The 27,410-nt window shown below is 38.7% G+C and overlaps 1 protein-coding gene across 2 annotated transcripts in view; it reads right to left on the bottom strand.

The window, feature by feature from the left end:
- cpeb4b (cytoplasmic polyadenylation element binding protein 4b) overlaps positions 1 to 27,410 on the bottom strand; it is a 99,101-nt gene that overhangs the window by 25,722 nt on the left and 45,969 nt on the right. For both annotated transcript variants that reach the window (XM_072263696.1, XM_072263695.1), the window contains 2 exons: positions 610 to 783; positions 61 to 150 (listed from right to left, as the gene is read on the bottom strand). In XM_072263696.1, coding sequence (XP_072119797.1) covers positions 61 to 150; positions 610 to 783 — 264 coding nt within the window. The remainder of the gene's footprint in view (positions 1 to 60; positions 151 to 609; positions 784 to 27,410) is intronic.

The raw sequence follows: 27,410 nt of genomic DNA on the forward strand, positions 1-27,410 counted from the left end.
ACACCATGAATTGCTATGAAATCAAAAGCAAAATCGCGTGTTAAATACAATCTGGCTTACCTTTTGGTGGAAAATATGACTTGCTCTCTGCTTTGTGAGGCCAATCAACAACCAGGGAACCAAAACGACGAAAACTAGCTGTGATTTCATCTGTTTGAATGAAGTACATTTTCTATCTTACTGTTGATAATTTTGTAGGTTCAAATCAACTATACCCCTCATTTACAAATATGGAAGAAAATCATGCACAGCCTTTGGGCCCAAATTGCCCAGTTGCATACTGTATATGTGAAGATGTTTCTCATGATATAGTTTATATGATATACAGTACTGTGCAGAAGTCTTAGGCACCCTAACTATATATACGTGCCTAAGACTTTTGCACAGTACTGTATACAAATGATATATAAACAGATGCATTGTAGACAGCATCTAAATATCTGTTTACTTTAGCAAGTTAAAAATGATTTTCTTATTTAGTGTTTATAACAAAATGGAGGCCATTCTCATCCTAAGCTTATCATTCTATCATTGAGATTGATACAAATTTTTTGTATATTTAGTTTCAAATTTTGTGCCAACAAAACAATTTTAAAACTACTACCTTACCTTCATCAATATCAGGTGGCAGACCACCAACAAATACTTTGCGGGAATATCGTTCCACTCGTTCACCATTTTGGTGAGGAAAACAATGAGGAGAATTTATGCCACTATGAAGAGTTTGATCACCACGTCCATCATCAAGGAAACCATCTTCAACTGGGAAGAGGGATGAATGACCTGGATGAAATCAAATATTAAACAATTATAAAAATACACAAATATTACTCTTCAAAGAAGTTTTAGTTCAAACTTGTTCATCCAAGAACCTTATTTACTTCTTCTGTGACTGATTTTAATTGCATCCTTTCAATGCAGAACGTTGAAATCTATGTTCACACTGGAACTTTCTCATTCAAGTTTGGAAGTACAGCAAAGTTAAACAAATAGAGATGCAGAATAAAAATAAATTGGCCGACATAACTGGCCATCTGTACCTAAGTAAAGGTTAATATTTGTGTTAAGGATTTAACAGAATCATTTTCAAGTTCTATCGTGTAAAATCCTATGGTTAATGCCACCTGGAAAACATACCGACAGCTGCCTCAGCCATGTCTGCAGTTCAGTCAGCTGTTAAAGACTAACAGTTAATTATTAACAACATTTTAAAATCTTCTAAAATTAAGAAATATCCCTAAACTTCACTGCTTGGAGATTAGCTTTATTTGTTTCATGTACATTGAAGCATATGGTAAAATGCATTGTTTGTGTCAATGACCAACACAGTCCATGGACTGTGTTGGGGCAGCCCAAGAGTGTATCCACGCCTCTGGCACCAACATAGCGTGCCTACAACTCAATAACCCTAACTGTACACCTTTGGAATTTAGCAAGAAACTGAACACCCAGCGGAAGCCCACATGGTCATGGGAAGAACATATAAACTCCATACAGACAGCAGATGGAATCGAACATTGACGAGTGATAACTGGCACTATAAAGAGATTGCCTTAACTTGCTACACTACCATTTTGTTTCCTATTCGTTATAAACTTCACAAGTTTCTAAATGAATAAATATATTTATGAACAGAGAAACAATGATATTTATAAACTAAAACAATTCAAAGGATTACTGAAGTGTAGAAGTTGTGGATGCTATTGAAGATCCTCAGTGGTTTTGGGAGAGGTACCAGGGGTTTTTTTGAAAACAAAAGGGTAAATGGATAATCCTATAGATCAGTTGACCTAATACCAATCGTGGAGAAACTTCAGAATGCTATAAATGAATAAATTAAAGACAAATGGTGTTTGATCAATTTCTCTTAAGTGGTGACAAAGAAAATTAATGAAGCTAACGTCCTGTTTGACATTTTATCATTTGGAGATTTCCAAGCAAATTAATGTCTTGGGTTAAAGGTATATTGGTAATATGGATATAAAATTGGCTTTGTAACACTAAGTCATGGCCAGTGAAAAACGTTTATTTTTCCAGAATAGATGGATATTTACAGAGGTAATTCATCTTGTTTTCACTTAATGACTTGGGCATTTTTTCCCTATTTTTCTTTACAAAACTGCTCAAGCACTGATAGATTGCGTGGGGATTGTGAGTTAACAGCCCTTTTCAAGTCCAGCCACAAATTCACAATTGGGTTGAGGTTTGGACTCTGACTTGGCCACTTCAGGACATTAACTTTGTTACTTTTAAACTATTCCTGTGTAGCTTTGGTTTCATGCTTGGGGTCACTGCCTTGTTGGAAAACAAATCTTCTCCCAAGTCGCAGTTCTCTTGCAGACTGCATCAGGTTTTCCTCCAGGATTTTCCTGTATTTTACTGCATTCATTTTACTCTCTACCTTAACAAATCTATTCCTGTCCCGTTCTCAACCAAGTGTCTGTTATGGCTATGGTATCATAGTTCCATGTACTGATCCATGCTCTTAAGTTCATGGCCCCTACTAGCACCAAAATACCCAGACTTCAATCTTCCTGCTCCATCATGAATATTACATTGCTCCTGCATGTTCTTACTTATCATGACATCCACCTTCCTTTCAATTCCACCACTTCCTGAGCTGGTGCTCTGGTTTCCATCCCCCTGCGAAACTAGTTTAAGTACCCCTCGCTAAATATTCTTCACATAATTCAAGTGTTTTTCTTATTATTTGCCAAAATGGACAAACTTACATCTCTCCACATTATATTCCATTTCCTGGATCTTCATCCTCTTATTCAACCTGCCCATATCCCTTATGTCCTCAGCAAAGCTTACTTTCCTACTTTGTGTTATCAGCACATTATCTCTGACTTAATTTGTTATGCCCTATCATTTCACAAGTCTGTTTCAGCTCTTAGTGTTCATTTCATTTGGTTACTAACTTAAAAACCATACTAATTTCATTCACAAGCCTTCTGGGCCCTGCTGAAGTGAGGCATTCCCAGAGCATGATGCAGCCACCACTATGTTTCATGGTAAGGATGGTGTTTTTGATGATGTGTAGTGTTTGGCTTACACCAGAGTGTTTAGTTTAATGGCCAAAAAGCTCAATTTCATCAGACCATATAACCTTCTTCCAGCTGACTTTGGAGTCTCCCACATGCCTTCTGGCAAACTCTAGCCAAGATTTCATGTGGACTTTCTTTCTGACATTCTCCAATAAAGCTGCCACTGGTGAAGCACCTGGGCAACAGTTGCTGTATGCACAGCCTCATCCATCTCTGCCACTGAAGCTTGTAACACCTCCAGGGTTGTCATAGGTTTCTTGGTGGCCTTCCTCGCAAGTCCCCTGCTTGCACGGTCACTTCCTTTTTGAGGACAGCCTGCTCTAAGCAGATTTACAGCTATGACATATTCTTTCCATTTCTTGATGACTGACTTAACTGTACTCCAAGTGATAATCAGTGTCTTGGAAATTTTCTTGCATCCATCTCCTGACTCGTGCTTTTCAATAACATTTTCGCAGAGTTGCTTGGAGTGTTCTTTTGTCTTCATGGTGTAGTTTCTGCTGGGATACTGACTTACTAGCAGTTGGACCTTCCAGATACAGGTGTATTTTTACTACAATCAATTGAAATGCCTTGACTGCACATAGGTCTCCAAAAAGAGATTTCCATTTAACTAATTTACGTAACTTCTAAAACCAATTGGTTGCACATTAAACAGGGTGAATACTTATGCAAACAATTATTTCTGATTTATATTTGTAATTAAGTTAGATTACTTTGTAGAGATGTGTTTCTACTTTAACATAAAAGAGTCTTTTTCTGTTGATCAATGTAAAAAAAAAAGCCAAATTAAATCTACTGTGATTCAATGTTGTAAAACAATAAAACACAAAAACTTCTGGGGTGGGGGGAGAGAAACACTTTTTAACACTTTTTATAGACCTAGAGTGCTGCGTCTTTTGAAGAACATTAAGGTGGAAAAATCCCTAGGGCCTGATATATTATTGAGAGAGGCAAGAGATGATATTGCCGGGGCCTTGACCAATATCTTCACTTTCTCTTCAGCCAGAGCAAGGTCCCAGAGGACTGACAAGTAGCTAATGTTGTGTCATCATCCAAGAAGGGAAATGGGGATAATCCTGGAAACTACAGACCGGCGAGTCTCACAGCAGTAGTCGAGGTGACCGGAGATTATTCTTAAGGATAGGATTTATAAGCATTTAGAATTTCATAGCATAATTGGAGATAGTCAGCATAACTTTCATTGGGGCAAATTTTGTCTTAAAATCGAGTTTTTAACAGGAGATGACAAAGGTGATTGATGAAGCTAGACGTGTGGATGTTGTCTACATGTATTTTAATAAGGCATTTGACAAGGTCCCTCATGGGAGGCTATCCAGAAGATTAAGATGCATGGACACAGTGAATTGGCTACTTGCATTCAGAATTAGCTTATCATAGAAGATAGAAGGTAGTAATCGATGGAACTTATCCTGGCTGGAGGTCTGTAAACAATTAAGTGACCTTAATGAAAACAGAGAAGGGTGGATAAGTTAGTTTGCAGATGATATGAAGATTCATGGTATTTTGGATAGTGTAGTGGACTGCCAGAGAATATAGATCAATTTCAGATATGGATGGAGAAATGCAGATGGCGTTTAACATGGTCAAATATGAAGAATTGTACTTCGGGAGATCAAATGTAAAGGGATGGTACACTGTTAATAGCAAGAACCTTAACAGTGTGGATGTGCACAATAATCTTGGGGTCCAAGTTCATAACTCCCTAGAGGTGGCCACACAGATAGCTACTGTGGTAAACATGGCATATGGCACACTCAATAGTTGAGAAACTGAGTTCAATAGATGGGAAGTTAAGTTGCAGCTTTATAAAACTACATCTGGCATATTGCATTGAATTCTGGTCCCTCCATTATAGGAAGGAGAGTATTGGAGAGGGTGCAGAAGAGATTTACTAGGATCCTACCTGGATTAGAGAGTATGTGCTATAGAGAGAGGACAGACAAACTTCGGTTTTCTCTGAAGTGAAGATCAAGATTAGAATTGATTGAGGTTTATAAAATGGTATGAGAGGCACCGATCGACAGCCAGTATTTTACCAGGGGGCATGAATTTAAAATAACAGAGGTAAGTTTCAAGGAGATATACTGGGGATGAGGCACCTTTTGATAGAAAATACTGTGGTGCTGCCTGGAATGAGGGTAACTTTTCATATTAAAAAACACAATGGTGGGTACCTGGAATGTGTTGCCAGGGCAGGTGATGGAGCCAAATATGACAAAGGCATTCAAGAAGCTCTTAATTAAGCACACAAGTTTGCAGGATATGGAAGGTTGTGGATATTGTGTAGACAGAAGGGATTAGTTTAGTTGAGCATTTGATTACCAATTTAATTAATTCAGCACAACATCGGGGTTGAAGTGTCTGTTCCTGTGCTGTATTTTTCTATGCTCTATCTAAATATCTGAGTGATGAGAGATTACAGATATCTGAAATGCAGAGGGACCTGGGTGTTCTGATACATGCATCATAAGACTAGTATTCAGATAGAGGAAGCAATGAGGAATGTTAAAAGAATGTAATAATTTATTGCTAGGATAAGTGAATACAAAAGTTGGAAAGTAATACAGTAAGCCCCCGGGTTAAGAACGTCCCGACTTACGGACAACTCGTACTTACGAATGGACTGCTATAAAGCCTATTATATTAAAAATTTGAAAACATTGCATGGCTTCAGCGTTTCGTCGGCTCAAGGAAGGAGATGCTGTCCGCCATTTGAAGTTGGATCACGTTGCCGTTAACACTGTGTTGAGTGTGTAACTTTGTATTTGGCTAAAATTTTTCTTTTATTTACCTGCCCCCAAAGCATAAATTCCATGCAAGTGCTGGTGATGCATCAAAGAAAAGGAAAACGACCATGATTGAAAATAAAGTGGAAACAATAAAGCAATCGGAAAGAGGTGAAACGCCATCGGTCATTGAAAAAGCACTAGGCTACAGTCGGCCAACTATCATAACAATTTTAAAGGATAAAGTGAGAATAGTGGAGCATGTGAAAGGCCCTGCCCTGATGAAAGCTACAATTATTACTAAGCAATGCAGTGGTTTAATTATTGAAATGGAAAGGCTATTGATAATTTGGTTAACGATCGAAATCAGCTTAATATGCCTATTAGCCATACTTCAGTGCAAGAAAAGGCTTGAAGCCTTTTCAATGATTTAAAAGCTGCACGCGCAGCAAGTGAAGGTGATTGTGATGAAGAATTTGTTGCGAGTAGGAGTTGGTTCAATCGTTTCAAAGTGAGGGCAAATTTACATAATATTAAAGTACAAGGTGAAGCAGCGAAAGCTGATGTAAGTGCTGTGAGTGATTTTCCTGAAATGTTGAAAAAAATTATTGAGGAGGGAGGTTATTTGCCAGACCAAATATCTAATGTAGATGAGATTGGCTTATTTTGGAAAAAAAAATGCCAGAAAGGACCTACACTTCAGAAGAGGAAAACAGTGCACCAGGGCATAAGGCATCGAAGGACAGGCTAACGTTATTTGCTAGGGGGTAACGCATCCAGGGATTTCAAGCCTTTGCTTGTGCGTCGCCCCCTAAATCCGAGGGTACTTCACCATATCGTTAATGTATCTCTTCCCGTTATTTGGAAAGCAAATGCAAAGGTTTGGGCATAGGAAAGTAAAATATATACTAAGGCAAACATTTGACTAAATTGACGCTAAATAAGAACCGTATGTACCTGTTCCAACTTACCTACAAATTTGACTTAAAGACAGACTCAGGAACGGATCTCATTTGTAACCCGGGGACTGCCTGTACTTCAAATATATACGGCATTGGAAAACTATTCATAAAATTGTTTTTCTTACTTAAGAAAGGATGTTAATGCATTAAAGCAATTTAGGGACGGTTTACTTGATTAATGCCTGTAATAAGTGCACACTCTTAGGAAGAAAGGTTGGACAGACTTTGCTTGCATCCACTGGGAGTTCAGGAGGACAAGGGGGAACTTGATTAAAAAAAAAGGACTCTGATGGGTCCTGACAGGATGGACATGGAAAAATTCTCTTTTCGGAAAATCTAGAATAAGGGTTCATAGTTTAAAAATAAGGAGGGGCTACCCATTTAAGACAAAACAATTTCTCCTGTGAAAGTCTGAATATTTTTAAGCCAGGGGTTAATCAAGATGGGGAAAAATTATCAGGGGTAGGTGAAAGTGTAAATTTGAGTGTACAACAAGATCAGCTGTGCCCTTATTAAACTTGGAAAAGGGATGAAGTGCTGAGTAGCCTGCTACTGTTCCAAATAAAATCAAAGAAACCCTTTGGTTTCTCATTAAAAACCCTGGGAGAGAAGGATTAACTGCTCCATCAAAGAATCAGCACGGGCATGATGAGGTTTATAACCTTGATCACTTCGAGCTCTCATGTTGTGATAATTTTTTTCAATGCTCCCTAAATCTGAGGACATCGTAACTTTCATAGAATAATTTTAGGAAAAGCAACACTTCCTTAATACTAGGAGAAAAAGAGGAAGTTAACTTAGTGAAATTGCTGGTCAAACTGCTATTAAAGTATGGCAAAACAAGGATAAAATGCAATACACAATTTAGATGTTGATTTTACAATAAAAACTGCCATTATGCTTTAGATACAAAAATAACTCCTTAGGATATAAGCAGTACTGAATGGGTCACTTGCTACTCGAAGGTAGCGATATACTGTATTGTGATGAGAAACTGAAATGAGAATCACTATGTAGGGATAGTATGTAGAAGTGTTTGCTCTTTTCCCCACCTTCCCTAAGCTTCCAAATGTAATCATAGTAAAATATGATACAACCCATTCATTTCATAGAAACATAGAAACATAGAAAATAGGTGCAGGAGTAGGCCATTTGGCCCTTCGAGCCTGCACCGCCATTTATTATGATCATGGCTGATCATCCAACTCAGAACCCCGCCCCAGCCTTCCCTCCATACCCCCTGACCCCCATAGCCACAAGGGCCATATCTAACTCATATTTCATGGTCTCCATGCTGCTTTAAGAACTACCAAACACAATTCCACATTCCAGCTACTACAGCTCTCAGACCATACTGACAGCTTTGAAGATCAGGTAGACTGAGATATGTGTGTGTGGGGGTGGGGTGGGGGGGGGAGAGGAGTGGGTGTGGAGACTTGCAGGCTGTCAAAGCAGTAGTTCTGACTCCAGTAGGCTATGCCAACTGATGGGAGTCAGCCTTCCAAAGGAAGACAATGCTCCTAGCAACTAAGCCGGAACAAGCAGCACTCTATGGAGACAAGTGTTAGTGATTTCAGGGCAACAGAAAATCTGTTCTTTTGTCTCTCATTTTGTTGAACAATCCATTTTCCTCTGAAGCAAAGAACACAAGAAAATACAAGTAGACTCTTCAAGCCTGCCTTACTGATCAATAGGATCATAATTAACCTATCACCACCTTACATATTTATTTAGAGATACAGCATGGAACAGACCCTTCCTGCCCAATGAGCTGCAACGCCCAGCAACCCACCTATTTACCCTACCCTAATCACAGGATAATTTACCATGACCAATTAACTACTAACCGGTACGTCTTTGGAATGTAGGAGGGAAGAAACTGGTGTGTCCGGAGGAAATTCATGAGCTCATAGGAAGGATATACAAACTTCTTAAAGTCGACTTTGGAATTGAACTCTGAATTCTGAAGCCTCAAGCTGTAGTAGGATCACGCTAACTGCTACATTATCATGGTGCCCTGGTATATATCCAGTGATCTGGTTTCCACCATCACTGGGGTGGGAGAATTCCAGAAATTCTCTTCCCTCTGAGAGAAGAAATTTCTATGCACCTCAGTTCTAGATGACCAGCACCTACTTTATAATTATGCCCCCTTGTTTGTGACCCTTCCATTGGTGAAAACATCTCAATATTTACCTTGTCAAGCCCGTTTAGGATATCATTTTATCATTTGTTTAAGGTCACACCTTATTCTTTTTCTAAAGAAATACAAACTCAAATCTGTCTAGTCACTCATGATAGTACATCCTTTATCCTGTGAATTAGCCTGGTGGATAATCCAGTCCTTGTTCAATCCTTGGGGATTGTATCCTTTTTATGCAAGGGAACTGAAGAGCACAGTATATTCCAGGGGTGGTCTCACCAACACTGTAACAAAACCTCCCTACTCTTAAACTCCAACCCATTTGTTATGAACATTAACATACTGTTTGCTTTTGCAAAGCCATAGAACACTGCACAAAGAAACAGGCCTTTCAATCATCTAGTCTGTGCCAAATTATTATTCTATCTAATCCCATCAACTCACACCTAGACCATAGTTCCCCACACACCTCCCATCCATATACTTATCCAAACTTCTTCAAATGTCGCATTATACGTATATACACCACTTCCATGGGCAGCTTATTCCAGTCGCATCATCCTCGAGTGTAGAAGTTTCCCCTCAGGTTCCCCTTAAATATTTCACCTTTTACCCTTAACCTACTGTCCCTAGTTCTAGTCTCATCCAACTTCAGTGGAATGAGCCTGCTTGTATTTAATCCATCTATAATCCTCCTAGTTTTGTATACCTCTATCAACTCTCCCCTCATTTTCCTATGTTCCAACAAATAAAGTCTCAACCTATTCAACCTTTCTGTACAAGTCATCAAGTGCCTGCAATATCCTTGTAAGTTTTCTCCTTACCCTTTCAATTTTATTGCTATCTTTCTTATAGGTAGGTGACCAGAACTGAATATAATATTCCAAATTAGGCCTCACCAACATCTTAAAACAACTTTAACGTAACATCTCAACTCCTGTACTCAAAAAACTTTGATTTATGAAGGTCAATGATCCAAAAGTTCTCTTTATGACCCTATCTACCTGTGATGCCACTTTCAAGGAACTATGGATCTGTATTTCCAGATCCCTTTGTTTTACTGCACTCCTCAGTGCTCTACCATTGATTATGCAAGCCTTACCCTGATTTGTCTTCCCAAAGTGCAAAACCTCACATTTAACTGCATTAAATTTCACCTGTCATTTTATAGCCCTTTTGTTCCAGCTAGTTTGGATCCCACTGTGTGCTTTGAAAGCCTTCATTGCTGTCCACTATGTCCCCAATCTTGGTGCCATCCACAAATTTGTTGATCCATGTTACCACATTATCATCCAGATTGTTGATACAGATAACAATGAACACAGTACACCCCTTCTGCACACCCCTACTGACAGGCCTCTAATCAGAGAGGCAGCCATCTATTTCTCTTGCTAAACTAATGTTGAATCCAATTGACTACTTCATACTGAATGCTAAGCAACTGAACTTTCTAGACCAGCCTCCCATGCGTGACATTGTCAAAGGTCATTGCCAAAAATCCGTCTTTCCTTCAACAGTTGTGTATGTAAAACTCTGCAAGATTGGTTAGTCAAGATCCATCATACATAAAGACACATTAAATGTTATGCACTTTAACTCCAAAAACTAATCATAAGAAAAACACCACAGCTGGGGAAAACATGTCTATTAGCTTTACTTTAGTGAGGTGCACACATACAACATGGATTATGTATAAAAAGAATGCTTAATCAAACTTTACATTTACAATATTACTGAAATATTAAATAAACACCCCTCTCAGCTTAGTTATAAATTCCAACTCAATATAGAATGCATCTCAACTATATATATCAAATATGAAGCAAACTTGGTGAAATTACATCTGGTCAAACTGCTATTAAAGTATGGCAAAATAAGGATAAAATGCAATACACAATTTAGATGTTGCTTTTACAATAAAAACTGCAGCTATGCTTCAGACATTAAAAATAACTTCTCCTTAGGATATGAGCAGCGCTGACAGGGTCACTTGCTATTCGAGAGCAGCAATACACAGCGACCATGTACACTTTGTAAGTTGAAGGTTATGTTTTATTGTTTTACAACAGTGAATCACAGAGGATTTAATTTGGCTTTTTTGAGGCTGATCAACAGAAAAAGACTCTTTCGTGTCAACGTAGAAACAGATCTCCGCAATGAAAATAATTGATTGCATAAGTATTCACCCCCTTTACCGTGACATACCAAATCTTCACTGGTGCAGCCAATTGGTTTTAGAAGTCACATAATTTGTTAAATGGAGATTTGCTTTTGGAGACCAGTGTGCAGTCAAGGTATTTCAATTGAATGAAGTAAAAATAAACCAGTATCTAGAAGGTCCAACTGCTAGCGAGTCAGTATCCTGGCAAAAACTACACCATGAAGACAAAAGAACACTTCAAGCAACTCCGTGAAAAGGTTATTGAAAAGCACAAGTCAGGAGATGGATATAAGAAAATTTCCAAGTCACTGAATATCCCTTGGAGTACAGTTAAGTCAATCATCAAGAAATGGAAAGAATATGGCAGAGATGTAAATCTGCACAGAGCAGGCCATCATCAAAAATCAAGAGACCGTGCAAGGGGACTACTGAAGGAGGCCACCAAGAGACCTATGCCAAATCTGGAGGAGTTACAAGCTTCAGTGGCTGAGATAGGAAACTGTGCATGCAACAACGGCTGCCTGGGTGCTTCACCAGTCGCAGCTTTATGGAAGAGTGGCAAACAGAAAGCCACTGTTGAAAAAAAAGCCCGAATGAAATCTCGGCTAGAGTTTGCCGAAGGCATGTGGGAGACTCTGAAGTCAGCTGGAAGAAGGTTCTATTGTCTGATGAAACCAAATTTTAGCTTTTTGTCCATCAGGATATGCTCTGTTTGGTGTAAGCCAAACACCACACTTCATCAAAAACACACCATTACTACCGTGAAGCATGGTGGTAGCTACATCATGCTGTGAGGATGCTTCACTGTAGCAGGCCCTGAAAAACTTCTGAAGTTAGAGGGTAAAATGAATGCATCAAAATAGAACGAAATCCTGGAGGAAAATCTGATGCTGCCTGTAAAGGAACTGCGAGTTGGAAGAAGATTTGTTTACCAGCAAGACAATGACTCCAAGCATAAAGCTAAAGCTACACAGGAATGGCTTAAAAAACAACAAAGTTAATATCCTGGAGTGGCCAAGTTAAGAGTCCAAACCTCAATCCAATTGAGAATTTGTGGCTAGACTTGAAAAGGCCTGTTCACTCATGATTCTCATGCAATCTGAGAGAGCTTGAGCAATTTTTACAGACGAATGAGGAAAAATTGCAGTGTCCACATGTGCAAAGCTGATAGAGTCCTATCCACACAGAATCAAGGCTGTAATTGTTGCCAAAGGTGCATCCACTAAATACTGATTTGATGAGGATGTGTAATTATGCAATCAATTTTTTTGTGTTTACTAATTGTAATAAATTTAGATCAATTTGTAGAAATTTGTTTTCATTTTGACATGAAAGAGTCTTTTCTGTAGATCAGGGTTAAAAAAATGCAAATACACACACACAAAGAGTGTACTATACAAGTACTTTATAGATATTGACAGAATAATAAACTTCAAAGTATCCCATTCACGCCTAAAAATTTAATTGCTGTGGAGGATTTCTTACTTCTAGGGACGTCTTTCCTGACAAGGGAGGTCCCTCTACTTGACAGGAGCGATTTTCGGCTGTGAAACAATCTTAGGTTCTGGGGCCGCCTCTGTGGTAGCTGTAGTTGACGACTCTGGAGTGGCAGGAAGTGGTTCACCTTTCTTCTCTAACAAATGATTCTGCTCTCAACTTATTGATGTCTCCTCTCCAGATGACATCAGCTGCAATCTTCACTGTGTTCCGTCCTTAAACTTTCCAAGTACCCACTTTTGATCACCTCTAGTCCCTCACCAGGTCTGCTTAACCATAAGTGAAACTTCGATCCTTCTTGTTTGAGGAACCCTCAATTTGTCCTGCCAATGCCTTCAGAAATTGGGTTTGAGGAGATTCATGCATTAGCGCAAGGGATGACCTACAAAGAGCATAGCTGGTGGGCTGTTGGTTATGGAGTGTATTGCACTGTGATATGCAAGGAGGAAATTGGTGAACTTCTAATTCAATGTCAGTGTAGTGTGTTCTGCTGACATTGCTCAAAGTGCATTCTTTAGATTTTGGACAAAGCTTTCCGCCATTTATAGCTGGGTAGTATTACACCTGCACCATGCGTCTTATTCCATTCATTTTTCAGAATGACTGAAACTGTTCGGCAACAAACTGTGGCCCGTTGCTGCTGACTAAGTGTTCTGGAACACCAACCCTCGAGAAAAGGCTTCTCATCACCATCAATGCAGTGTGAGGCTGTAGTGGAGGCTATTGGGAATACTTCTGGCCACTTTGTAGCTGCATCAACAACTTGAGATTTGTGCCCATGAATAGCCCAGCAGAATCTACATGAATCCTCTGCCAGAGCGGTACAGGCTATTCCCACTAAGGGAGAAGCACTGCTCCTGGCATCTTCTGGTCATGTTGGAATGCCAAACAATGCATGGTGAACCTCTCAATCTGCTGATCTATCCCAGGCCACCAGTCAAAGCTTCGAGCCAAAGCTTTCATTTTGATCATACCTCGATGACCAGCGTGTACGTCTCAGCTTGGATAGTACAACTCTCAATCTCCACATAAGCCAAACGCCAAAAATGACAAGTTCATCCCAGTGCTGGTAAATTTGGGGGAACTGAAAATTCTGCTGCAGGTTGCAGCCATTTTGGGTTGCCATGTATACCTGAAGCAGTGTAGGACTTTTCTCATTTCCTTCTGGATCATCTCTGCTGTAACAGGGAGACTTTCAATTTGCATTAGTGAGAAAATGTCAAGAGGAGTGTCTTCTTTTGTAAATTTTTCAGATATTTATTTTTCCAAGGGTAAATGGAACAATCTATCAGCATTTCCATGATTAATAGTCCTCTTGAATTCAATCTTGTAATTGTGTCCCCCAAGAAACAGAGCCCATCTCTGCATTTTTACTGGTGCTGTTAGTGGACCACCCTTCTGTGAACTGAAAATGGACACTAGTTATTGATAATCAGTAATAAGGGTAAACTCTCTCCCATACAAGTACGGGTTGAAACATTTTACACCCCAAACCAGACTCAATGCCTCTGTCAATCCATGTGTAAATTTTCTCTGCAGCAGTAAGGAAACATGATTGCACCTATACCATAAGGCAAGGCGACACAGGCAAGCTTCACTGGACAATGTGGAATGTGCCTGATGTCACCATTTACTTTGCCTTTTGAAAAGCCACCTCACACTACTTTGTCCATTACTACAGATCAGGAAGAAATGGCAATGAGTTCAAGGGGTGAAGCACAGTAGCCAAGTTTGGCAAGAACCTATTAAAGTAATTGACATATCCTAAAAAGGACTGCAACTGTGACACGTCTTGTAGCCTTGGGGCATCCACCAGTGCTTGATTTTTCTTTCAGCAGACTTGTGTAAATCTTGTGTGTCAATGTGTGACCACATTAAGTGATGCTTGGTTTAAAGGATTCGCACTTGTTGCATCATGCTCCAAGCCCATAACCTTCTTCAAAGATTCAAAGTACACTTATTACCAAAGAGTGTATAAATTATATAACCTTGAGATTTGTTTGCTGGCAGTTAACGCTGTCAAGATTTTGAAGATCATCCTCATCGGTATAATGTCATCCAAGTAAATCTGAGTGCCTGGGGTAGCCTTGCAGCACCTGGTCCACAGCTTTCTGCCAGACTGCAGATGCAACTCCAAAAATAAGTCTATTATATTGATAAAGCCCTTTGTGAGTGCTTATGGTGAGAAACACTTTGGACTCTTCTTCAAACTCCATCTATAGGTAGGCCTCAGTTAAGTTCACTTTGCTGAAGCATTTCCCTCCAGAGAGGTTTTCGAAGGTATTCTCTATCCTGGGTAGATAGTATTGATCTATTTTAAGTAAAGGGTTGATGGTGACCTTAAAATGACCACAAATCCTGACAGAACCATCCCTTTTGGCTACCAGGACTACTGGCGTTGCCCGTTGGCTCCACTCAACCTTGGAAAGAACTCCTTCAACCTCCATGCAATCTCGCTCACTCGCTCCTTTACATAGATGGTACAAGGAACCAGATGGGCTTTTTACGAGCATGTGGCATTTTCATTTAACACCATTTTACTCTTGATATGTTTGAGTTTTCCAGTGCCATCTTTGAACACTGCTATGGCATCATCCAGCACCTTTCTTAATTCACTTTCAGTTGATTCTATCGCAGGGAATGTGGAATGCAAATTGTGCATGGATCTTCAATCGTTGTGATTGGCAGAGACAACTACATTTCCTGTTTTTAAATCACATACAAGCCCAATGTAGCTTTTGGCTGTTGTTTTCTCTGTTATGAATGTCATTTCCACAGTACAAGTTCTCAAATGGATATCCACAGGCTTTGGTTCAGTATCTCTGAAATACTGTTCAAAGTCATTTTGTGTAATGACTGAAACAGCTGAGCGAATGTCCAATTCCATCTCAATTAATTTGCCATTCACTTCAGGTGTGAACCATATTGTTTGTCTCATTAGTTTTCACATTGTAAATCCCAAGGCTACCCAGTCCAGTATCATTCTCATTATTATCAGATGTTTCATCAACAGCACGCAGATTAGTGCTCTTGTTGAAACTGCAACTTGACTCTTTTACTTCTGTGTAGTCCATTTATTTTTGTCTGCTCAACATGCTCTTTGTATGTATCCTAATTTATTGTATTTTCTGTAAGTTTCACCTTTAAATCTGCATTGGTCTGGTGCACGCGAGCCCTGCCATAACAGTAACCTAATTTGTGCAGCCAGGCTGGTTTCTATTTAGACTTTACAATTTTGTTCATGCTCACTTTCATTCTGACTGCAATTCACTTGCATCTCTGGCTGCTGATTTTAAAATGAGAGTTGCGCTTCAGTTCAGAGCCATTTTTGAATTTTTTTTTGTTACAGAAACTAAACGATCTCTCAGTGCATCAGCAAGCCCATTATTGAACTGGTAATGCTCAGATAATTGTTTCAATTCAGTCTTACCAGCTGAAATGGAGCCCCTGCCTTTTGATTCTACTTAAGAAACTTAAAAGTGTTCTGCAATCTACAATGTTTTTTGTTCTAAATGTTCCTGCATTACATTCACAATATCATCAGCATTCTAACTTCCAAGTAAACTGTACACTCTTCCATCAATTGTACTCAGCAAAACTGACACTCGTTTCTCATCAGCGATTCCACTTTAAAATGCAGCTCAATTTCCTCAATATACAACAGCCAGTTATGTGTTGTGCAATTGACCATGTCTATCCTTCCACTGTAGCCAGCTATTTCTGCTTTTCTTTATCACTGGGCACTGTATACAACCCATGAATTTCATTTGTATTGTCTTTTTTTTTTACTTGAATGTCTGTCTCCCCTTGTAAAGAAACATGTGCTGTGCTTCTCAGATTCATTTTAAAACAACTTGTTCGCCACTATTACGCTGTGTGACTCAGAAAAACTAATCAAAGGAAAAACATGGGAGCCAGTAAATGTTTACTTAGTTTTACTTTATTTGAAGCGCGCAAATATGACGAGGTGGCATAGAGATGTATGCCATTCACGTATTTCTTACATAAAACCCGTAATGAATTATGTAAACAAAGAATGCTTAATCAAACAATATATTTACAATAGTATTCAAATATTTCTGAAATATTAAATACACAGCATTAAGTATCCCTAATTAGGCCCCATTTATCCAAATGCTTGTACATTCTGTCCTTCAGAATACCTTCCAATAATTTACCCACTACTGCTGTCAGGCTTACTAGTCTAGAATTCCCTGGCTTAGTCTTAGAGCCTTGCTTGAACAGAACAACATTAGATATCTTCAAGTCCTCTGGCATCTAATCTGTGGCTAAAGACATTTTAAATACCTTTGCCAGGGCCCTGCAATTTCTGCACTTATCCACCCCAATTTGCCTCAAGCCAATGAGCACTACTTCTCATGTTCCCTCTTCAGTTCTACAGACTTCATGTCCCACTCTCAAGGAAATGCAGATGCAGAAGTCCACTGAAGAGCTACCCCATCTCTTTCAGCTCCGTGCATAGATGGCTATGCTGATCTTTAAGTGGACCAATTTTGTCCTTGCTATCCTTTTGCTTTTACTTTATCTCTAAAAGGCCTTGGGATTCTCCTTCATCTTGTCAGTCAGACCAACCTCATGGTTTCTTTTAGCCTTCCTGATCATACTCCACAACCTATGGGCTCATTTTCAAGGACTTTACAACTCATGTTATCAACATTATTTTTATCATTGTGCAAATACAAAAAAGAAAAAAAACAATTTTGTTGTATTTTGTGCATTGGTTGTTTGTCTGCCTTGGTTGTGTGCAGTTTTTTCATTGGTTCTATTGTGTTTCTTTGTATTTACTGTGAATGCCCACAAGAAAATTATCTTAGCATTGTATACTGTACACATGTACTGTACTTCATTAACAAACTATGAACTTGATTGCCCTCATGTATTCTTGCATGTCTTGTACTTCTCAAGTACCTCATTTGTTCCTTGCTGCCTACACCTGCCAGACACCTTCTTCCTAACCAAGGCCTCAAAATCTGTCAAAGACCAATTAGCCTTGCCTTTTATTCTAATAGAACATCAAGTCTGTACTCTCAATATTTCACTTTTTCACTGACCAAGCACCCCTTTGCCAGAAAACAACCTGTCCCAATCCACATATCCTTTCTGATACCATCAAAATTGACCTTTCTCTAATTTAGAATCTCAGCCTGAGGTCCTTTCTCTACAATTGTCTTGTAACTAATGGAATTACGATTACTAATTCAAGTGTTCCCTTAAACACACTTCCGGTCCCCAATAGGAGATCCAGTATTGTGCACACTGTAGTTGGAATCTCTTTACATTAAGGATATTTTCCTGAACACATTGGACAAACTATCCCATCGAGCCCTTTTACAGTATCGTAATCCAGGTCAACACATGGAAAGTTAAATTCACCTATTACCACAACCTTATTTGTCTTGCAACTATTTGCTATCTCTACAAAATGGCTCCTCTAAATCCTGCTGACTATTCGGAGGCCTATAATATAATCCCATTAATGTGTCATCTGTTTCTTATTCCTCAGATCCACCCTTATAGCCTCAGTCGACAAGCACACCAGTCTGTCCTGTCTGAGCACGGCTGTGACATTTTCCCTGACTAGTAATGCTACCCCTCCCACTTTAATACTCTCATGTCCAAAACAATGGAACCCCAGAATACTAAGCTGTCAGTCCTGCCCTTTCTGCAACCAAGTAACCTAATGGCTATAATATCATGATTACACATGCTGATTCATGCTCTAAGCTCATCTGCCTTAACTATAATACACCGTGCATTGAAATAGATGCAACTCAGAACATTAGCCCCACCTTACCTACTCCATTAGTTCTTAACTACTTGTTGGACCTGTCTAACTTTGGGATTGACATCTAGAATACCCAGATCCCTCAAAACTGCACACATCTGCATAATAATCCACCCTTGATTCCTCTTACTGACAGTTTAATACTCTCCTCACCATTTAAATCTTTCCAAGGCCTTACCATGCACACCTCGCAGCTCTAAAATCCAGCAAATACCTTATTCCTCTTACTTTCACTTCTTAAGCATTGAATCATCATTGTATTGCACTATGACAGGTACTTATGCATTCAGTACTTGGGTGTTGTTCCCAAATTACATGAGATGCCATCTAGAATTACAAAGTATACAAAACTAGACTGTTTAATCCATGACAATCTCAAATCGACTATATTGCTCCCATAAATCTTTATTCAATCTATTGCTAATGTCCAAGAGTTCTGCTTCAACTATCAACTTCAAAGTCTAATTCCAGTCTCTTCATTCATTATGTGAAAAGATCAATTGCCTATTCTGCATCCTAAATCTTTCATTTCATCTTTAAATTTCTTATTTTAGAAATTTTATTCACTGGAATAAGTTTGTAGCTGAATAAACATACGGTTACTGCTTCAGCAGAGTGGCAGGCCAAAATTCATTTTGATCAAAGGCTTACCACCTCAAAATATGCTTGAGACCCAAGCACCTATGTGTAAAGCTTCAAAACAGACCTTGGACTCTGTTTGTTCAAAGGTCCTTACTTTTACACTATTAGTATTGAGCAAAAATGGATAAATTGTGTGAAAAATCAAAAATAAAACCACTCAGCATACCAGGCAGCTTCAATCAAATTCTCCAACTTTTGGTAACTTGCTCCTTCTTTCTGCCTATTGAAATATGCTATTTGTGCCTGTCTTTATTTTGGCTCAGTTTTTCCCATCCCTTCCCCTTCCCTATTTGGATAATCTGACTTGTTGGCCATGTCACACATTACTATTAGCAGAACATTCCATAGACAAAGTATAATATGGTCCTGACTGCTTTTTAACTGCAACATAGTATTTGGTCTCACTATTCTCCATCACCTATCCATCCCCTCCTCTATTGTCTGATGCTAAAAGCTAACTTCTTTTTTCCATTTCTGAAAGGTTCAAGACCAGCAAAGTTAACTTCTCTTTCCACAGAAGTCAGCTGACCTGCTGAGTGTTACCAGCACTTCCAGAATAATGGTAGTTGCATTGATTACAGAGGCAGGGAGACAGTTACAGGATTTGTGGCAAGAGATGCACAAGGATCAACCTGAGGTGCAATCCCACTATTTTTTTTTAAGATTAGATTATGAAGACACACAGTCCTCTTTTACTGTCATTTAGTAATGCATGCATTAAGAAATGCTACAATATTCCTCCGGTGTGAAACACAGGACAGACCAAGACTGAAAAACTAACAAAAACCACATAATTATAACATATAGTTACGAGTTCAATGCTGACTGGTAACTCCTGTGACACCACTGGTGCCAAACTATATCAACCGCTGCCATTCCTTTGATTCATCAACTGCGTGGAAAAGGGAAGTCTGCTACATGGGCGAGACCTCAGTGAGAAACCATTTGTGTTTGGGGGGGGGGAAGAAATGTTTGTTTAATATGAACTTTAATACCATATTATTTAATTACAGTGCCCATATAAAGTATTCACCCCCTCCCCCAGAAGTTTCATATTTTATTGTTTACAACATTGAATCACAATAGGTTTAATTTGGCTTTTTTGACACTGATCAACAGAAAAAGACTTGTGTCAAAATGAAAACCGATCTCTACAAAGTGATCTAAATTAATTACAAATATAAAACAATAATTGCTTACATAAGTATTCACCTCCCCCCTTAACATGACATCAAGTCATCACTGATACAGCCAATTGGTTTTAGAAGTCACATTAATTGGTTAAATGGAGATCTGTTTTTGGAGACCTGTGTGCAGTCAAGGTGTTTCAATTGATTGTAGTAAAAAATACACAGGTATTTGGAAGGTCCAACTGCTGGTAAAAACTACACCATGAAGCCAAAAGAACACTCAAAACAACTCTGAAAAAGTTATTGAAAAGCACAAGTCAGGAGATGGACATAGACCATTTCCAAGTCACTGAATATCCCTTGGAGTACAGTTAGTCAAGGAATGGTATGGCACAGCTATACAAATCTGCCTAGAGCAGGCTGTCCGCAAAAACTGAGTTACCTTGCATGAAAGGGGCTAGTGAAGGATTCCACCACGAGACCTATGACAACTCTGGATGAGTTACAAGCTTCCATAGCTGAGGTAGGAGAAACTGCCCATACAACAACTGTTGCCTGGGTGTTTACCAGTCACAGCTTTATGGGAGAGTGGTAAAGAGAAAGCCACTGATGCAAAAAACTCACAAGAAATCTTGGTTCAAGTTTGCCAGAAGGCATGTGGGAGACTCTGAAGTCCACTTGAAGAAGGTTCTATGATCTGATGAAACCAAAATTGAGCTTTTTGGTCATCAGATTAAATGCCATGTTTGACATAAACTAAACACCCCACATCATCAAAACACACCATCCCTACCGTGAAGCACAGTAGTGTCCGCATCATGCTGTGGGAATGCTTCACAGCAGCAGGACCTCGAAGGCTTGTGAAGGTAGAGGGTAAAAATGAATGCAGCAAAATACAGAGAAATCTTCGAGGAAAATCTGATGCTGTCTGCAAGAGAACTGCAACTTGGGAGAAGATTTGTTTTCCAGCAAGACAACGACCCCAAGCATAAAGCCAAAGTTACAGAGGAATGGCTTAAAAACAACAAAGTTAATATCTTGGAGTGGCCAACTCAGAGTCCAGATGCCAAGCCAATTGAGAATTTGTGGCTGGACTTGAAAAAGGGCTGTTCACTCATGATTCCCATGCAATCTGACAGAGATTGTGCAGTTTTGTAAAGAAGAATGGGGGGGGGGGGGGAATTGCAGCATCCAGATGTGCAAAGCTGATGGAAACCTATCCATATAGACTCAATGCTATAATTGCTGCCAAAGGTACATCCACTAAATACTGACTTGAAGTGGATGAGTAATTATGCAATCAATTATTTTGTGTTTAATAGTTGTAATAAATTTAAACCAATTTGTAGAAATTTGTTTTCACTTTTCCAAGAAATAGTCTTCTTTAGATCAATGTCAAAACAGCCAAATTAAATCCACTGTGATTCAATTCCGTAAAACAATAAAACATGAAAACTTCCACGGGGTGGGGGGGGGGAATACTTTTTATAGGCATTGTATATTAACTACAACTAAGACATGACCACAGTACAGCCTAACGTGCACTAATATTAAGTGAGGTGGTTCTGGAATACTTTTGTGCCTCTTCCTCCTGCACCCAACAATCTCCCCACAAAAAAAAAAGAAAACACGTGTTTGATCTTGTTTTCCACAAGGATACTAACAAGAATAGAGAATTAAAATTTATACAAATCAAATGTAGAGGCTGTAACTTTGTGTACAATCCCAACAAATCTTTTTATGTGTTCAATTATACATTCGCATCTTTTGAATGCAAATTGATTTGCTATCAATTTTGCTGTTGATACAAAGGTATGAACATTAATGTTGCTTTTGCAATATTTTCTTACTTTTTACTTTAAGACTTTAGATTGTGAAAAATGCTTTCAATGGGAATAATACTGCTCATAGCTCGTATCCTTTAAAAATATGCATTAAGGAAGCAGACAAGCTTGAATACTGAACTAAAACGGGGGGAGAAAAATCAATATATTTGTAAATATTAAACTTAATAAAAAATGAAATCCGCAGTTCCAATTTGGTGAACATTTTCCTGAAGATTGTTAATACAAATGTTAAACAGTATTTGTACTGTTGAAACATGAGATCTGAACAGTGTTTGTGAAAAACTAACATTGACTATTCATACAGCAATGTGAAAGGACCACAGCAAGAACACTTGGTGGAATGCAACAGCGCAAGAGATAAAACTTCCAAAGTTATGTTAATTGAAGGAATAGAGAATAGAACAGTTTTCAGGAAGTAGATATTTTCATACAAAATAGAGAATGCATAAAGGAAATTCTTTGTGTGTCACAATTATACATATCATAAATAGCTGGCAAAATGTTCAGTTTGAATTACAGGCCCACAGATACTCATTTTAACTTCACCTTCCACTCTGCCTCCGACAAGGACTCTATTCCAGTTTCCTAATTTCTCCTGCTCTGTTGCATCTGCTCCAATGAATGGTGCTCCATAATAATGCTTCCAAGATGCTTTCTTTTCTCTCAACTGTGTCACTAAGTTGACAGAATACCCAGCTGCATCTGTTCCATTTTTGCCCCCTCACACCTAAAACTCAGCTATGATATCTTAGACAAGTATGTGTTGTAATTTTGTAAAAAGAGGGTAGGACTTGCAAAGTAGCAGGACCGCAGGGAGTGTTGTAGAACAGTGAGACCTAGGATGTGCAAGTACATCATTCCCTGGAAGTGACAACACTGGCTGAAAGGCTTAAAGCAGCATTTGGCACACTTGCCTTTACTAGTCAGAGCATTGAGTATAGATTTGGGACGTCATATTACAATTGTATAACATGTTGGCAAAATTGTGTCTGAAGCACTGTGCAATTGTGTTAGCTAACTATAGGAAGGATATCATTAGGTTGGAAAGGGTGCTGAAAGAATTCAGGTGGTTGTTGCCAGGGCTGAAGGGTTTAAGTTTAAGGAGAGACTGGAGAGGTTAGGGCCTTTTTCTCTGAAGCATAGAAGGCAGGGGGTTGACTTTCTATAAAATTAGAAGGGGCATAGAAATGTCAGTCTTTTCCTCAGGGTAGAGAAATCTAAAACTAGCAAAGGAAGATTTCAGATGAGGGGAAAATTTTTAAATGAGACTTGAAGGGCAATTTTTTTTCCATATAGAGGTGGTAAGTATATGTTACCAGAGGAAGTGGTAGAGGCAGATGCAATTTGGACATTTGGACAGGTGTTTGGATAGAAAAGGTTTCGAGGAATATGAGCCAAACATAGGCAAATGGAACTAGTCTAAGGTGTGCTGGTCAGCATGTACAGGTTGGGTTTAAGGGCCCCTTTTCTTTGCTGTAAAACTATGACTACGGCAGAATTCTCCTTGCCCCCACTTTCCACTCCACCAGACTCAAAGTGACTGATTATATTTTATTCTCCAATTTCCATTACCCTCAACAAGATTGCAGAGAATAAACTAAAGAGCCATGAATGAAATGGTTCCTTTTGTATGCCTAAAGGGTGGGAATAAAGGGACCACAGCTCCTTAGTTTATTCTCCCCCAAAATACCGACTCTTCTCACAGCAACTTTCCATGCAACATCTGACCTTTTAATCTTTCTTTTCACCATCCAGAGCCAAACACCAGTAATCCACTTGTAATACTTCCAATTTAGTGTACTGCACAAGGTGCTAACCATGTAGCCTCCTCTGTATTAGGGTAGCCATGTATAGCTGACCATTCACAGAACATCTTCATTCCATCTGCAAGGGCGACCCAGAATTTATCGCTATTGTTAAATCTTCAATCTCAGTAACCCCCTCAGTCTTTGGCCTCTCACATTGAATATGGCCATTGAGTGCAAGTTTCTGAAATAGTATCTTATCTTCTGATCCAATACATTCACATCCATTAGGATTCAGCACAAAGTTCAACCATTTCCAAATGCTAGTCTTTCCAGTTACTATCAAAATTTGTCAGATCTCATGAAAGGTCATCAAATTGAATCATTAAATATTTCCTATCTTCATTGTTCTGCTATTTCCAACATTTTTCAGTTTTGTTCCTGTACTGTTTTCAAAAGTATTATAATATTCCAAAACTCCATAAAGCCTTCAAGTTGTGGAACAGTTTATCAGAACATTGAACCAACTATTAAACTTCGTTGGATCCAAATTTGTAACAATATCAAATGAAGTACATACTAAAAAGGATTTTTTTTCTGACTCAGAAGCTCAAAGATTTTGACAGTACAAACAAACTAGGTAGCAGGGTTATTTTATGATTTCCCTCCCCCCCCCACCCCGCCAAATGAGCAGATCTGCTCTAAATTCCTCTCCAATAACTCTAGAAAATTAAAATGTATTATAATATTGAAGTCAATATACTCATGAAATAGAAGTAGAAACCAGCTTCGTGAATCTCAGAAGTTAAAAAGATCGGGTCTACAATTATATGACATATTTACACTGAAAATTAGATTTATTTAAGCAAAATACACTTGTTTGCATAAGAAACTTAAAATACTTATTTGAAGTGATGTGTAAAAAAAAAGTGATTAAATACTAGTCCATTGTTCTGAGATGCAGTACTACGAATACATTACACTAATTTTCATAGTTTTACCTCTCCTTCGCCCATATGTCCTTGCTGCATGTAAACAGAAAGAAAATACTTTTCAATCATAAGAGAAAATGGTGTGGAATAGTTGGTCATGGAAACAATTTAAATTGGATTCAGTTCGCATCTTCAATTGACAAAGGATAGGAAATACCTAATGCTGAAATTTCAAAGCCATTTTATTATGGAACTAAAGGATATGATGCCAAATTATCACCACCTAATTGTGATGACGGGACAAAATGCAGGATAGAGCGTACTAATACAAGATCCTCCTGGTGAGCTCCTGACTGAAAAGTTTTAAAGAATTAGAACACTATTAACCCAATACACAAAGAAAGCATAGTTAGTCAGTTTATCAAAATTTATGGTATTTTATTTGAAAGTATGTTTCTACCAAGATGTTAACTGCTTTGAGCAGGTGCTGTGCACCACCTTTATGATCAGCTGCAGCTTCTGTGATGGAAGGTGCCCTCACAGTTACTAAATTGGAACTAGTCAGATTTTCACTGATGAAAAACTGATACAAATCCAAGTTACTACAGTGTGAAACTTGGATGAATAAGAATAGAAGTGAATTTTTTTTCCAAGCCATCTGCTGCCTTTTTTCCTTCCAAGGTTAAAGTTTGAGAGCTGCTGTTAAAGAAGCCATGGTGAATTGCTGGAAGACATTATAAAGTTTATGACACAGCTGCAGCAACCCTGTTGAGGACAGAGTGGATAATCAAGGCAATAGACAGAGTCCTAATCATGCATATTGCACAGAAAGTCTCAGAAAATTCTCTTACAAACTCTACTTTGGGCAAGTGAAGTGTACAGTATTCAATCATACATCAGACTACATCTTACAAACAAGGGAAAATCTGCAGATGTTGGAAATCCAAGCAACCGACGCAAAATGCTGGAGGAACTCAGCAGGCCAGACAGCATCCATGGAAAAGAATTCAGTTGACATTTCGGGCTGAAACCCTTCAGCAGGACGAAGGGTTTTGGCCTGAAACGTCGACAGTACTCTCCCCCACCCCTTCCCCCCAACAGATGCTGCCTGGCCTGCTGAGTTGCTCCAGCATTGTGTGAGTTACTCAGACTACGTGTTTGTAGGAGTGAAGGAACATGAGAGATTTCAGCCATTTACCATGAAGTACATTGCTCCTGACCTGCTTTGTGCACCCTAACATTTTTTAATACAAAGTACGCACAATTTATCCACAAACATAATTCATGTCAACATCTGTATTTTAAACACCAACTTGAAAACTAACTGCTTAGTCTCAAACAGTCCTGCCCTTAACTGTATATAATCATAAATGAGAAGGTGTTGGGTATAAACTCATGATGCAAAGGCTGCATAGCAAAAGTTTATATCATGCACGAGAACATTACCAGCAATGCATCTTGAGAGCAAAGCGAATGCTTCAAAAACTTCTGCATGGGAGGAAAATTTAAGAATATATTAAGATTTCATAAGGGAAAGTATGCTGGTGTGAAGAGTTTAGGTTACTGTAGTCTTAGTTCATTGATTTTATTAAACAAACACTATCCTGCAATGACAAATATTTAAATATACATATATCTCAACTACCTGCATCTATTAATTTTTATCAAGATATAGTGAACAACTAAACTGGCATGGCATTTGGGGGTTGATGCATTGTTCATACTGTATATTAATCATTCAATTCAAAATAATCAAATGACTTCACAGAAAATTGAATTACAATGTTGGCCTTCCACATATTTAAATACTCAATTGTACCATTTAACCTTTGTGTAAGTAGTTATCGAGACAGTCAGAGCAATATAGCACAGATGCAGTCCCTTTGGCCAATGGGTCCATACATCTCAGTGCCCACTCAGCTAGTCCCAATTTAGTGTTTGGACTTCCCTATCCTGGGAAACACATATTATCCACCTCATCCAAGTTTCTCAATTTTGAACAGTTTACTCTAAGTTCCAAGGAATAAAGACCTAGCCTGGCCAATCTCTCCCGAGAACTCAGGCCCTTTAGTCCTGGCAACATCCTCACATTTTTTTCTACTTTCCAGTTTTCAGATAAAATGCATCTCATTGCATGCAGGAACACTACATTCAGTGACCACTTTATGAGGTATCTCCGATATGCTTGTGGTCTTCTACTGCTACAGCCTATCCACTTTAAGGTTTGATGTGTTGTGCATTCAGAGATGCTCTTCTGCACACCACTGTTGTAACCCGTGGTTATTTGAGTTACTGTCACCTTCCTGTCAATTTGAATCATTCTGACCATTCTTTTCTGACCTCTCACTAACAAGGCATTTTTACCACAGATCTGTTGCTCACTGGATGTTTTTTGCTTTCACACCATTCTCTGCATACTCTAAAAGGAGGGTGTGATGGCACTAGCTGAAGAGATTCATTAAGATGTTGCCTGGAATGGAGCTGGTTAGTTGCAAGGAAAAATGGAAGGAAAAATTAGGTCCATTTTCTTTAGAGCACAGGTGGTCAAGAAGAGACATGATTAAGTTCAAGCTCAAATTCAGTTTATTGTCATTCAGCTGTACACATATCAGACCAAAATGCACAACACAGTTCATATAATTCACACACAAAGTAATATTACCACAAATAAATTAACAAAATATAAGGTGCATTTACAACAAGTTAAAAAGTGAACAGTACAATGCTATGAGGAGGATTATGGAT

Source organism: Mobula birostris, chromosome 7, assembly GCF_030028105.1.
Source record: "Mobula birostris isolate sMobBir1 chromosome 7, sMobBir1.hap1, whole genome shotgun sequence".
NCBI classification, from domain to species: domain Eukaryota; kingdom Metazoa; phylum Chordata; class Chondrichthyes; order Myliobatiformes; family Myliobatidae; genus Mobula; species Mobula birostris.